The following is a 15,186-nucleotide window of genomic DNA, read 5'->3' on the forward strand; positions in this document are numbered from 1 at the left end:
ATAAATCTGTCTCGCCCCAAAAACCGAACAGATCAATTAAGGGGTTAGGTTCTAGGTGCTGATTCAGAATACCCGATAATGTAGTGAAGACATCTTTCCAGAATTTCTCCAAGCTAGGACAGAGCCAGTACATATGGATGAGAGAGGCCACGCCCCTCTTGCATTTATCACAGAGCTTACTAATGCCAGGGTAGAATCGAGATAGTTTAGATTTAGACATATGGGCTCTATGAACAATCTTAAACTGTAAAAGGCAATGGTGAACACAAAGGGAGGTTGAGTTAACCGATTTGAGAACTGAGTCCCAGCTCTCCTCGGATAAGGAGATATTTAAATCCTGCTCCCAGGCCATTTTAATTTTATCCACAGGGGCCCGTCGTAAGGCTGCTAGATTATCTTGGATAATTGATATTAAACCTTTACCTAGTGGATTAATGGAAAGAAATAGGTCCATAGCATTTTTCACAGGCATTTCAGGAAAGTTAGGAATTAAAGGAGCAGTAAAGTGTCGGATTTGGAGATATCTGAAAAAGTGAGCGTTAGGCAGGTTGAACTTAACAGAGAGCTGCTGAAAAGAAGCGAAGCGATTATCAATGAAGAGATCTTCAAAATGTCTAATGCCCTTCCTGTACCAAACATGGAATGCTGAATCGTACGTAGTAGGTAAAAAAAGGTGATTATGTGCGACAGGGCTAGAAACGGAAAACCCCTGGAAACCATAGCATTTCCTGAACTGAGCCCACATACGCAAAGTGTGTCTAACCAGAGGATTAGCTATTGATCTGGGCAGACTGCTAGGGAGTGCAGAGCCAAGAAGTGCAGATATAGATAATTCTTTAGTGGAGCTCAACTCCATTGCCACCCAGTTAGGGCACTCGGGTTGACCGTGGAAGAAAGACCAGAAGGCAGCACCACGTATATTAGCTGCCCAGTAATATAAGCGAAAGTTAGGTAAAGCCATGCCACCCTCTTTTTTAGATTTTTGGAGGTGGATTTTATTAATTCTAGAGCGCTTATTCTGCCACAGATATGACAAAATAATAGAGTCTAAGGAATCAAAAAAAGATTTAGGAATAAAAATTGGGATAGATTGAAATAAGTATAAAAATTTGGGGAGAACATACATTTTAACAACATTAATACGACCTACCAAGGACATAGATAGAGGTGACCATTGTACCAGACTCTGTTTTATAGCATATGAAAGATTGACAAAGTTTTCACGAAAGAGATCTTTAAACTTCCTTGTGACTGTAATTCCAAGATAAGTAAATTGATTATGGACTACTTTAAAAGGGAGATCACGAAATATTAGTTCTTGTGCTTCTTTATTAATTGGGAAAAGTTCACTCTTATGTAAGTTGAGTTTATAGCCAGAGATCTGGCTAAACTGGTCAAGAAGTGAAAACATTAGAGGTAAGGATGTAGACGGATTTGAGAGAAAGAGTAATAAGTCATCAGCATAGAGAGAAACTTTATGCTCAACACCCCCTCTCCAAATCCCAGTCAATTCAGGACAATTTCGAACTGCTATCGCCGGAGGTTCTATAGCCAAATCAAAGAGAAAGGGACTTAAGGGGCATCCCTGACGGGTGCCACGTTTGAGATTAAATACTTGGGATTTCTGAAAACTAGTTAGAACAGAAGCAGTAGGACACAGGTACAGCAATTGGATCCAAGAGATGAAACTTTGGCCGAGGTCAAATTTTTCTAAGACTGCAAAAAGGTAGTTCCACTCTATACGATCAAATGCTTTCTCCGCATCAAGAGAGGTAACACATTCAGGAGTCCCAGTTGGAACTAAGTATAAAATATTAAATAGCACGGAGAAATCTTGAGGTATTCCTCACTCATTTTGTACTAAACCATGAGGTGATGAGGTGAGATGAGGTGATGACATTAGCTTGTACATCAGTAGGTTAAGTTCCACAAATTGAAAGAAAAGCATTAAAATAAACCACATCATGTTTGTGTTTCACAATCTCAAATTTGCAAGTTCCCCTGGGGAACTTGTTACTTGAATCACTTAAGTGAGGTTTGCACCTGCTGTGTTAACATATAGAAGAGGAATCTGTCTGCAAAATGTTTGCTATACGCTGATGGATAAATATGTTTTATTGTAGAGAGAAAATATAGAATGTGCACACACTTAAATATTTAAAAAAACCTTCTAAGATAATAAGGAATTGCAACTTATCAGCAAACCTACAAACACTCAACAAATTGAGCAGCATCTGAAAGAGAGATGTTAATTTTGTTTCTCCTTCTACAGTTGCTACTTGCTCGAATATTTTCAGCATTTTCTGTTACGGTTTTCTTTGACTTTTCTTATTAGCAAACAGAATCCTGTTTTTTCAATCTTGCGAAGCAGACCCACTGATAAGGCTACCTTGAATGCACTTTCCCTCCACAATAAAACACATTTCTTTACTAATGTCCTGTTGAACGGTCTCAGCCAGAAACGTCGACTATTTATTCATTTCCATAGATGCTGCCTGACCTGCTGAGTTCCTCCAGCACTTTGTATGTGTTACTCTGGATTTCCAGCATCTCTTGACTCATGTTTAACATTTTATTCCTACACTCTTTCCTAAATGGTTAGGTCTATTAGCATTGATCTGAGCCTCCAGCAAAAACAGTTTGTAAAAGAAAGAATTTTATACCACGGCACGGTAGATTGGCTGAATATGAAAATGAATCAGAGAAATGAATCTTTAAAATTCATGGCATACAAGCTTTTGAAGTGTTGCATCCAGGGCAGCCTGCTATGTTTTGTAACTTCAAAACATTAAATTAATTCAAAGGAGACACGAGAGTCGGGAATTCATGGATAACTTCAACTTTAAGTGAGGCGCGTACGTACAGTATCACGTGGTAGCGTAATGACAGATGTAACTGATGTATTTTTACATATAACCCATAGTTAATTATTTCGACAAAAAATCTGAGAGGTTGGTCATGGCTAGAATCAACACCTGTCTCAGGTAGGACCTGGACCCATTGCCATTTGCCTTTCGCAATAATGCATCTGCTGTTGACCTAATCTCAATGGCTCTCTCTAACCCATGACTATGCCAGGCACAGCTCAAATGCCATCTATAAATTTGCTGATGATGCAGCCATTGTTGGCAGAATTTCAGATGGTGACAAAAGGGCGTACAGGAGTGAGATAGATTAGCTAGTTGAGTAGTATCACAGAAACAACCTTGCACTCAGCGTCCAGCAAGACCAAAGAACAGATTGTGGACTTCAGGAAGGGTAAGACTAGGGAACACAAACCAATCCTCATAGAGGGATCAGAAGTAGAGAGAGTTCCTGGATGTCAATATCTCTGAGGACCTAACCTGGATGCAATATTTTGATGCAGCTATAAAGAAGGTAAGACAATGAATATATTTCATTAGGAGTTTGAGGAGATTTAGTTTGTCAACTAAAACACTTGAAACTTTCTACTAATGGACTGTGGAGAGCATTCTGACTGGCTGCATCATTGTCTGGCATGGAGTGGGGGTAGCTACTATTGCAGAAACTTGTAAAATTAGTCAGATCCATCATGAGTACTAGCCTCTGCAGTATCCAAGACATCTTCAAGGAGTGATACCTTTGGAAGGCGGCATGTATCATCAAGGATCATCACCAGCCAGGACATGCCCTCTTCACACTGTTACTGTCAGGAAGAAGGTACAGAAGCTTGAAGGTACACACTCAGTGATTCACGAACAGGCTTTTCCTCTCTGCCGTCCAATTTTTAAATGGACATTGAACCCTTGAATTTTACCTCACTACTTTTTTTATTTGTTGTTTTTACACTGTTTATTTTAACTTAACTATTTAATAGACATATATATACTTAACTCAGTTTTTATATCTATATTTATCAGGTATTTCATTGTACTGCTGCCATAAAGTTAACAAATTTCACAACATATACTGGTGATATTAAATCTGATTCTGATATACAACAGTCCTCCCTGCTTAGCAATAAACTCCAACTCCATAGAGAATGCATCACAACTATTTACACAGTATATTACATTATAGAACTACTATATACAGGCATCCACAGTATGGTAAATATTAAATTGTCCCATTCAGGCCTAAAGATTTAATCACTGTGGAGGATTGTTTACTCTTGTAGGACAATGTCTTTCTGGTCAAGGGGGATCACTTTGCAAGGCAGGTGAAACTTGGGGTTGTGAAAACAATCTCAGGTTCTGGGGCCTCTTCGATGGTGGTTGTAAGAGTTGACCCTGAGACTGCAGGAAGTGGTTCTGTTAGTGATAGCTACCTTTCTTTTCCTATTTCTTCTTCTAGTTTGTGCATCTCGATCTTGGGAAGACTCATTTAGATCACTGGAACGTTCTCTTATTAATCCTTCTATTGTTCCTTTCACAATCTGATCTCTCCTCTTGGTTTCTGTATCCTCAGCATCATAGAACCATAGAACATTACAGCACAGAAACAGGCCTTTTGGTCCTTCTTGGCTGTGCCAAACCATTTTTCTGCCTAGTCCCACTGACCTGCACCTGGACCATATCCCTCCATACACCTCTCATCCATGTACCTGTCCAAGTTTTTCTTAAATGTTAAAAGTGAGCCCACATTTACCAGGGAGGAAAAAACCAGAGGACACGGATTAAGGGTGAAGGGGAAAAAGTTTAAAGGGAATATCTGACAAATCCTCTGATTTCTACCTCCATTGACTCTTTTCTTTTTGGCTTTCCATTCAGCCAGCTGGGCTTTGGTCTTTGCATCTACTTTTACAAGCAGCTTTTTGACTCCCACTTGAAATTCATGCAATAAACTTAATGCATGCAGAGTAGATTCTGGTTCTCTATACTCACAAAAGCCCAATGCTTGCAACTTTCCCGAGGCTCCTTTCAGCTTAAAACCAAGCCACAATTCACAAGTAACTGCCTGATTAACATATCAGAAACTTTCGCAGATATGTTGCCTACAAATACTGTGTAGTTGGATTACCGATATAGGCACTTTCACACTTAATCTGAGCAGCATGATCCAATATGGTTTCCAACCAGAGGCACAGAGGTTGGCACCATCACCTTGTCCTCTGTTGGGTAATGGTTCATGGTGTTTGGCATGGAGACAGTTCTGGCAGCATCTAGTACCTTTCTTAACTCACTTTCGAAGTATGTATACAGTATGTATACAACCTTGAGATTCTTCTTGAAGGCAGCCACAAAACAATGAAACAATAGAACCAGTTTAAAGAAAGACTCCACAGAACAGGACAATCAAACACCCAGTGTACGGAGAAAAGAACAAATAGTTCAAACAATAATAAGTAAAAAAAATAACATTAACCATAAAGGCCCTGAAGTGAGTCCAAAGCCACAGAAATTGCACAGCCTCTGCAACTGGAACGTCAACTTCCTAACTGGAAAACCACAATCTGTGCAGATTGGTAATAACATATCCTCCTTGCTGACAATCAACACTGTCACACCTCAGGGGTGTGTGCTTAGCCCACTGCTCTATGCTCTATACACACGTCTGCATGGCTAGGCATAGCTCAAATACCATCTATAAACTTGCTGACGATACAACCATTGTTGGTAGAATCTCAGGTGGTGACGAGAGAGTGTAAAGGAGTGAGATATGCCAACTAGTGGAGTGGTGCCACAGCAACAACCTGGCACTCAACGTCAGTAAGACGAAAGAGCTGATTGTGGACTTCAGGAAGGGTAAGATGAAGGAACACCTACCAATCCTCATAGAGGGATTGAGTAAGTGGAGAGAGTGAGCAGTTTCAGGTTCCTGGGTGTCAAGATCTCTAAGGATCTAACCTGGTTAAAACATATTGATGGAGTTATAAAGAAGGCAAAACAACAGCTATACTTCATTAGGAGTTTGAAGAGATTTGGCATGTCAACAAATACACTTAAAAACTTCTATAGATGTACCATGGAGAGCATTCTGACAGGCTGCATCACTGTCTGGTATGGGGGCGGGGCTACTGGGGGGGGGGGGACCGAAAGAGCCTACAGAGGGTTGTAAATCTAGTCAGCTCCATCTTGGGTACTAGCCTACAAAGTACCCAGGACATCTTCAGGGAGCAGTGTCTAAGAAAGGCAGCGACCATTATTAAGGACCTTCAGCACCCAGGGCATGCCCTTTTCTCACTGTTACCATCAGGTAGGAGGTACAGAAGCCTGAAGGCACACACTCAGTGATTCAGGAACAGCTTTTCCCCCTCTGTCATCCAATTCCTAAATGGACATTGAACCCTTGGACACTACCTCACTTCTTTTTAATATATAATATTGCCATTTTTTGCATTTTTAAAAATTTATTCAATATACGTATACTGTAATTGATTTATTTATTATTATTTTTATTTAATTTATTATGTTTTTCTATATTATGTATGGAATTGAACGCTGCTACTATGTTAACAAATTTCCTGTCACATGACAGTGATGATAAACCTGATTCTGAGAACAGCTGAGGCAAGTGAAACCCGTCCAGGAGACTGATGGCTGCAGGCCACAGCTCTAGATTAGGTCAGTTCAGTGCTGAAGTACCTTGATCAAATCACGCAAATAGTAAAAAGTAAGTAAAAACACAAGGGACGTGAGCAGCAGAACCCTCCAAAAGTGAGTCTGGAGCTGTGGAGTGCATTCAGCGCTGAGGCAAGTGAAACCAATCCAGCCCCATGGCTGCATGGCAACAGCTGCTTCTGAATCCGGCAAAGTAGAACCCAGAACCCCTGCACCTCCCGCCCGCTGGCAGCTGTGAGAAGAGACCAGCCGAATGCCGGCAGCCTGCACTGAGGAGCTATCTGTTTCTGCTCTTATCCTCGACGATTTTAATCTTACTGGATGCTTTAATCAGCATAGAGTAATGGAGCCAGTCACAGGTTCGTCTTCTGCCAGTAGGAATTGACACGGTGTATAGCCCCTGTGATGGCCGTAGCTGCATTCTCTGCACTCACCTATAACAAATCCCCCAGGAGATTGTGAAAGTGCCAGATCGTTTAGTCAGCTCAAAAATACATCCTTTCAATAGAAATGATAGGTGGCAATTGATTGTAGTTCAGAAGAAGAAGAGTATCTAGTAGTTTTGTGAGCTGTGTAAAGGGGGGGTTTCTTCTTTTTCCTTGTTACTGCGTATGTTAATCAAAATGGCTTCTTTGTTTTGTTAAAAGTAGGAATGCTTCTTTGTTGCGAGAGAGTGCTGGAAGCTTGTTTGGGTTAAAAATTACTGATAACGAGAATTGTATCCCTTTGTGTGGTGAACTAGATATTCCTATCTGGACACGCCCCCTGCTGACTGCTCCTGTGGCTCCCTGTGGCTCCTCCCACAGACCCATGTATAAAGGCGATTGAGGTCTGAGCCCGGCCTCTCTGTCTCCAGGATGTAGTATGGTGGTCAACCACTGCTTGTTCCTTCTTCCAGTCAATAAAAGCCGATACTTCGCCTTTACGTCTCAGAGAGAGTTATTGATGGTGCGTCACTTTGTAAACCAATTGGGATTAATGTTGTTGTTTCTTCTGAGTCTGTAAGCTATTGTTGTCGGGCTTTTGGGGAGATCGGCGCGAGGGGGTGAGAGAGAGGACGCAATGCTGTAAACTGGGTGAGGAACGGACCCCAAGCGGGGGTCCAAGGCCAGGAGGTACCCCGACGAGAGGAGACGAAGATAGATGTGCTTGGTTGACCACTTTGGGTGGTCCTGAGCTGCGAGTTGAGGAGTTCGGAGGGGATCGAATGGTGGCCAGAAGACTTCAGTAATTGAGCTCCAACGGTTGTGCACGAAGCGGTTTGGATGTTGATAAGTTTGGTGCCTTTTCTTTATTTTCTTTTCCTTCATTTATACTGTATCGTTATTAATTACTTAGTTATAGTAATCTTTATAAACTGTAATCATTTAGTCGCATATGGTGTCCTGTCTGTTCTTTGGCGAGGCGGGGACATCACACAGCATCCACACCAGCTGATTACCCAGTTTGGCGGGGCCGAAGGCTGCTTCCCCCTAGACGAGAACGAGCTGAGCGAGCCTGAGGCGACCCAGGGGGTTACACTGTGGGGTGCTCGTCCGGATTGATTTCTGTGGAAGCTGTGTGATCGCCCTCTTTAAATTATGTCTGCGGCAAACAGCTGGTGTGCCTTTGCGGGTGTGCGATTGCTGGTTATCTCTGCATGTGTGTTGGGTGGGGTGGCTGTTGGTGCCCCGGAGGGCGTTGTTCGAGTTCCGACTAGCGTTGACAAAATGGTGCTGGGGCCATGGGCTGTCCATGCTGTTAAGAGAGCGGGGAAGGACTGGTGGGTATGTTCCAGCTATGGTGGGCTCCGCCCGGTTGTTGGAATAATGTCCAGCCCTAAAGGGGCAGTGGCGTGGGCGGAGCGGACCTCTCAGTTGTTGGGTGAGTGGCAGTGCTTGGCTGAGGGAAAGCGAATGGGATTGGTTGAAAGTTTGAGTAGGCGGGCTGGTGACGTTGTTAGAACTGTCGGGTACAATTACCTCGAAGTGACAGCTGCCAGTTCCGGGAAAGTGTGGGAAAATGCGTTTGGTTCGACTGGAAGTCAAATACCGCAGCTGGGGGGACTTACCATATCCGTGGCAAGAGATTGGTGGAAAGTTTTTAGGGTATCCCTTTTGGTTAGAGGGGCAGATAAATTGCTTGCAGTGCCGGGGGATCTGTTAAGGGGATCAGCTCCTCCCTCAGTTGTTCAGTTGATCCGAGAGGTGTCGGGAAACTTAGAGGCCCAGTGGGGGAACGGCTTGGGGTCTCTGGGGGAGCACGTTCCCAGCTATGTACCAAGGAACTCCCGAAAGGAACAGACCCTATTCCTGAAGGCTTAGAGGGACCACACACTCGGGTGTCGTTACGGATGGATGGAAGCCAAGTTAAAGCCATCCTCGACACCAGGGCGCCGGTTAAGTTGCTGTACAGTTTGTTTTATAACTGTTATTGGAAGCATTTACCCTTGATGACATTGAGGGCACTGGAAATTTGGGGTACCAGTGCCAGTGATTATCTAGACGATGGTTGTTGGTCAGTGAAAATGGAGTTCTTAGAGGCAAATGTGGGGTGACTGAGGTTCGTGAATCATTAATGCTGATGTGTCCGGGCACTGTTGAGGAGGGAAGCGTTCCGGTTCTGGAGAGAACCAATATCCTGCTGGTGCGCTTGGGGGCCTGCCCGGAGGAGGCGGGTGAACGTTGTTTGGAGGCATTGTCGATGCACCCAGAGTTTCGAGCTGCTTGTGCGGACGTGTGTAGCAGCATTGGGCCGGTACCGAATTCAAATAAGAGCCGGTGGTGGTACGGCCTGGGGGAAGTATCTGAGGGTGAGACCCTCTTAGTGGATGCTGCGAAATACCACAAGGGAGGGGAGTTGACTGCTGAAGACACCTCGGTGAGAGAGAGGGTGCGGCGACTGGCCCCTGAAGCCGTGGAAGACGTAGGCAGCGTATGTGTGGATTATATTGCGCTGAAGAGGCGCACTGTCAGTGACCAGAATATGGCCCTGAGGACCGAAGAGGTGAAGGTCTGTCTGAGTGATGTGAAATGGTTTAAGGTGCTGGATCTGAGGAGTGGATGTTGCCAGATCACGATGAGTGGGGCCGACAAGAAGAAGATGGCCGTTATAAGTTCCCCAGGATTCTTCCGGTCCGAAAAGATGCCACAGGGCATATCTGGAGCCCTTGCAACCTTCCCACGGGGCATCTGGAAGACCATGGGGGATGTGGAGGTCTTTGGAGTTTTGGCAGATGTGGATGACCTCCTGGTATTTGGATTTGCCTCCGGAGAATATGAAGTGAGGTTGTTGCAGGAGCGGCTGAGAACTACAGAGTTAAAGTGTTTTCTGGACACATGCCAGGGCTGGTGAAGTTTGCAGCTCATGCGTGATTGTCTCTACGGAATCAAGTTTGAAATGAAGACGGAGAGACCGGAGAGAGTGATCTGGAACCAGTGAGAAGACTTACAAGTTGGAGAGAACGAAAAAAGTTGTCTGACTGAGGGCAACAGCAAACTGAGAGCCTGGAGAGGGGAGTTTGCGGAGGTGAAGAAATTGCGGACAAATCTCGGAAGAGGGAAGCGGGAGCTTGAAGGGAACCTGAAGGTGACCATTGACAGTTCGAATGAAGTGCAAAACCTGAAAGTTGATCTGGAAGAAGCCATGAGGAAGAAAAAACTGGAGAGAAGTGCAGTGAATACTGAACTGGAGGCTGACCAATCTTTAACTGCTGCTTTTCAGGCCGGGGTGGAAAAGCTGTTGGAGTAACTGCGTCCCAGATTGAGATGGCCGGGATGCGTGAGTCAGAACTGCTGAGCCTGTGGCGAGAGTTGGAGGGGCCAGAGAAGAAGCTGATCTCTCGATTGCAGGAGGCTGAAGAGACTGCAGGGGCAGTGCAGGCCACATGCTTCAGTTTGGAGAAGATCAAACAGCAGCTACCGATTGCAGAAATGAGGAAGAATACGGATTCGAAGGATGATGTGCTGGATGTGTGGTACATGCTGCCTTTTGCTGACTTTCCCTCGACTGAGGAAGCGATCCTTGGCCCTTCTCCCACTGAGTCAGGTGTAGTGGGGAGGGTTAGCTGTGTGCAGTGGGGGGCATGAATGAGAGGTTGAGAGAGGAGTTGGTAGCAGGCCCGAGGTATCCCCAGTTGTGTCCGAGCCTGAAGGGTTTAGGTAAGGGGGTACGGAGGGCGGGGAGGGTTAGGAAACTCCCAGAGAAGTTGGCCTATGTAGCGCCTGAGGCACAGCGCGTGAGGTTTACTGTTTGGCAAGCAATGTCACTGTTTGTGCCTGGGTTAGGGTTTGTGTTGGCAGGAAGAGTGGGTGAGTTATTTAATAGTCATGAGGACAAGACTTTTATTTGGTGGGGGGAGAGTGTAAAGGGGGGTTTCTTCTTTTTCTTTGTTACTGCGTATGTTAATCAAAATGGCTTCTTTGTTTTGTTAAAAGTAGGAATGCTTCTTTGTTGCGAGAGAGTGCTGGAAGCTTGTCTGGGTTAAAAATTACTGATAACAAGAATTGTATTCCTTTGTAAACCAATTGGGATTAATGTTGTTCTTTCTTCTGAGTCTGCAAGCTATTGTTGGCGGGCTTTTGGGGAGATCGGCGCGAGGGGGTGAGAGAGAGAGGACGCGATGCTGTAAACTGGGCGAGGAACGGACCCCAAGCGGGGGTCCAAGGCAAGGAGGTACCCCGAGGAGAGGAGACGAAGATAGATGTGCTTGGTTGACCACTTCGGGTGGTCCTGAGCTGCGAGTCGATGAGTTCGGAGGGGATCGAATGGTGGCCAGAAGACTTCAGTAATTGAGCTCCAACAGTTGTGCACAAAGTGGTTTGGACTTTGATAAGTTTGGCGCCTTTTCTTTATTTTCGTTTCCTTCATGTATACTGTATCGTTATTAATTACTTAGTTATAGTAACCTTTATAAACTATAATCATTTAGTCGCATATGGTGTCCTGTCTGTTCTTTGGCGAGGCGGGGACATCACACAGCATCCACACAAGATGATTACCCAGTTTGGCGGGGCCGAAGGCTGCTCCCCTTAGACGAGAACGAGCTGAGCAAGCCTGAGGCGACCCAGGGGGTTACAGCTGTCTGCAGGATGTCGCAGTTGGTCACTGACACCAACTTGCCGGATAAACATTAGAACAATTTTATAATTAATAAGAAAGAACTAAAAACCAAAGCGATAGAAGTGGCACCAAAGTACTCCACTTTTCTATAGCTCCACAATCCACTCCACTCACATTCTTCACAAGGAAATTGACATTGAAAGCTTCATTTTCTGAAGTACCCAAACTAATTTTAATTTTTTTGACAATACTTTTCTGCTTAAGTAGTGACTGTTGCCGATTCAGTTCCTTAGCAAGGTTTCTGACTGGGTGGTTTTCAATATACCATGACTTTGTCTAGGTTAGGCTTACATTTCTCCATACCATCCTGGTACTCCTTACCTAAGAAAGGAGAAACTGCCACAGAACAACTGCAGCATAGATTCACCAGATGACTCTAATTAAATGAGTCTCACATGAGTAATATATGATGACGTATATGTATTTTGATACATATCTGGCAGGGATCCTAGAGACCTGCAGGTGGGATGTGAGACGCAACCTTTCCCCAGAGGGACAACAACGCATCCCATTTGTTAAGGCTGGGAAGAGCGCTGAAAGCATCTGCCCAGGAGCTCCTTCAGGACTCCTCTCCACAGGCAAGGAGTGGAACATGAGGGCAGATCTCTGCAGGCAGATACAGCTCCCAATGGAAATCAACGCATCTCACTGCCCAGACATGGTATTGTGGTCCATGGCTGCGAAGAGAGTCCTCCTCATTGAGTTAACCATCCCATGGGTGGAAGGAGTGGAGCCTGCCCATGCAAAGAAGAGGCTGAAATACTCAGACCTGGCCGCTGCTGAAGGATCATCATTTACTCTGTGGAGGCAGAATACTGGGGCTTCATCTGCGTATCAACAACAAGGTTACTCGGTGATATGGCAGTGATTGGAGCGAGGCTCAGCACAGCTGCCAGAGAGTTGGCTGAAGAGGCATAAAAAGGCAGCTTTTGGCTGTGGCTGAGGAGGAAGGATAGAAAATCGGGGGCAGACTAACTGTACCAGAGTAAGGGAGTGAAACATCAATGAATGTTGGTCTCTGGCTGTTGAGCCCGTAGCTGACTTAAGGGCATTGTTGGAGGTGCAGCAAACAGCAATGCCAGGCAGGAAACAACATCTTCCTGTAAATCGCATTGATAATAAATTCACTTTGAACTTAGTTGAACTAAGTAATACATCAAATATTTACAAATTACTGCTGTTACTGCAATTCTACTAGTATTTGGTTCTATCTGGGATACTTCAAAGATCTGCAGGAGTGATATGACAAACATTTTAAGACTTTACCTTGAACTAAGACTTCTGCAGAAACCAAATGTAAATCAGTTACACCCACAAATATTAACATGGAAATTTGGGAAGTGATGTCCTCTTGAGCCTTTCAAATATTCCATCCAAAACTGGGGTTACAAAGCAAAATAAGGATTATATTGATTGTCAGGCTGATTGTGTCCCTGAATTTTTAAGCATCAACATTTCAGTTCCAACTGAGAATATCTTGTGTTGCAGAACTTAATGCCAGTGGTAAGAGTATGAGCACACACTCTTGGTGTGGTTAGTGTCTAAAGCCATTCCAAACCAAAATAACGAAAGCTCTCGCACAATGTAACATTGTCACATGGGTAGATCAGAACAGAACAGCCTTGCTTACGGAACAACGGACACCAACCTTGACTGAATCAAGCTTCTAAGCTAGGGGTTCCCAACCTGGGGTCCACACACCACTCAGTTAATGGAAGGGTCCATGGCATAAGAAAGATTAGGAACCCGTGCTCTAAGCTAAGTTAAAGCCATCAAGGGCACCAAATGCACATGAATTCTCAAACATTTTAAAAGCTTAAAATTAGTAAGGATTTTAAAATGTAGAAATACTTTCAGAGACTTTAAAGAATTTAGAGCATTTAAGAAATTTCAATTAAAATGTAAGCTGTCTTACACAAACATGGAGCCTTCATACCTGTTCTTTTCCATTGAAGTTAATAGATATGCAGTTCCTGAGCTGAATCTAATGTGGAGTAGTGCTTAGTGAAATTCTATTTAACGACAGGCAGTAAGAGTCCAGTAAACACTATCACGGCAGTCCATTTTTTATAATTACAAGTTTCTATCCACTAACATTGTATTGTAGTGCTAAACAGTGACAGACCTGTGCCTATTAGTACATACCCACGCCACCCCACTGAACATAGAACCCAATTGTTATTCAATCACATTCTTGTATCCACTAGCATTGTACCCTACCAATATATAAACCTGGACCTGTGTACACCTCCAATCATTATACCTGCATTTAGAACAAGAAAAAAAAGTAGATTTGAAGATGACCTCACAAGATGGCCCATCTTTGCTTTGGATCACTAGTCACTAGCCCCTGGATCAGGCACTAGCTGGGCCAAATGAACATACATATCAATGTATGGTGTGCCTCATATGAATAGTGGAGGGGTCAAATTTACCCTCCAATCTGTAACTACACCCTCCACAATAATTCTCCCACACATCTGCCAGAAGTTAACAAAAGCTGCTGCTTTTAAAGAACTGAGATCCTTGAGATTCCTGGGAGCTATTGGCAAAGCTGCTGCTGGACCAGCTAAAAAGGTAGGTAAGGAGATGGTACAGGAAGAGAACTCATGGGTCAAAGATTTCCTTGAGAATAGCTGACTGTTCATTTGCAAGATCAGGATCTATTAAGTAGTTTATTAAATTGGACTTTATTAAATTGGAAATTTGTCAAAATTCATAAGTTTCTGATGCTATTAAAGACTCTTACACTTAGTGGCCACTTTATTAGGTACATCTGCTTTGTCATATAAAAATCAAATCAGCTAATCATGTGGCAGCAACTCAATGAATAAAAGCATGCAGACGTGGTCAAGAGATGCATTTGTTCAGACTAAACATCAGAATGGGGAAGAAATGTGATCAAAGTGACTTTGACCATGCAGTGGTTGTTGGCGCCAGACAGGGTGGTTTGAGTATCTCAGAAACTGCTGATCTCCTGAGATTTTCACACACAACAGTCTCTAAAGTTTACAGAGAATGGTGCAAGAAACCAAAAAGCACCCGATGAGTGGCAGTTCTGAGGGTGAAAATGCCTAGCTAACGAGAGGGGTCGGAGTAGAGTAGTCAGACTGGTTCAAGCTGACAAGAATGCGACACTAACTCAAATAACCATGCAGAAGAACATCACTGAACACAGCATGTCAAGCCATGAAGTGGATGGGCTACAGCAGCAGAAGACCACAAACATACACTCAGGAGGTACCTAATAAAATGACCACTGAGTATATGGACCAATGCTAGCAGGTGCAGTTCAGAATTGCTGTCATTTCCCAGCAAATTTTGACCCAGCATTGCAATATGCTACCCCTGTTAAAACTAAGTAGCTCTCTCTTCATGTTTTTCCTTGGTGTAGTATGCCACTAACGTGCATTCAACTCTGTAATGTACCAGTGCTGACAAAGATTTCATTCTATCAATAAAAACCTGTCATGTGAAGAATGGCAGCAAGTATTGTAGGTCGATGTGTAGCACCCTGGTTACAACTAAGCTACCTTCATTCAGTGGGAGTGCGGTTGATATTTGC

At 43.9% G+C, this 15,186-nt stretch overlaps 1 protein-coding gene across 2 annotated transcripts in view; it reads right to left on the reverse strand.

The window, feature by feature from the left end:
- The window catches only part of abat (4-aminobutyrate aminotransferase), a 181,179-nt gene that overhangs the window by 163,070 nt on the left and 2,923 nt on the right, over nucleotides 1-15,186 (reverse strand). The window contains exon 1 of one of the 2 annotated variants that reach the window (XM_073060573.1): nucleotides 13,558-13,586. The exons of the other annotated variant lie outside the window; for it this stretch is intronic. Within the exon in view, the coding sequence (XP_072916674.1) occupies nucleotides 13,558-13,571 (14 nt within the window). The 5' untranslated portion in view covers nucleotides 13,572-13,586. Of the gene's footprint in view, nucleotides 1-13,557; nucleotides 13,587-15,186 lie in introns of those variants that run through there. 2 annotated transcript variants of the gene reach the window in all.

The sequence above is a fragment of the Hemitrygon akajei genome, chromosome 11 (genome assembly GCF_048418815.1).
Source record: "Hemitrygon akajei chromosome 11, sHemAka1.3, whole genome shotgun sequence".
Lineage (NCBI taxonomy): Eukaryota > Metazoa > Chordata > Chondrichthyes > Myliobatiformes > Dasyatidae > Hemitrygon > Hemitrygon akajei.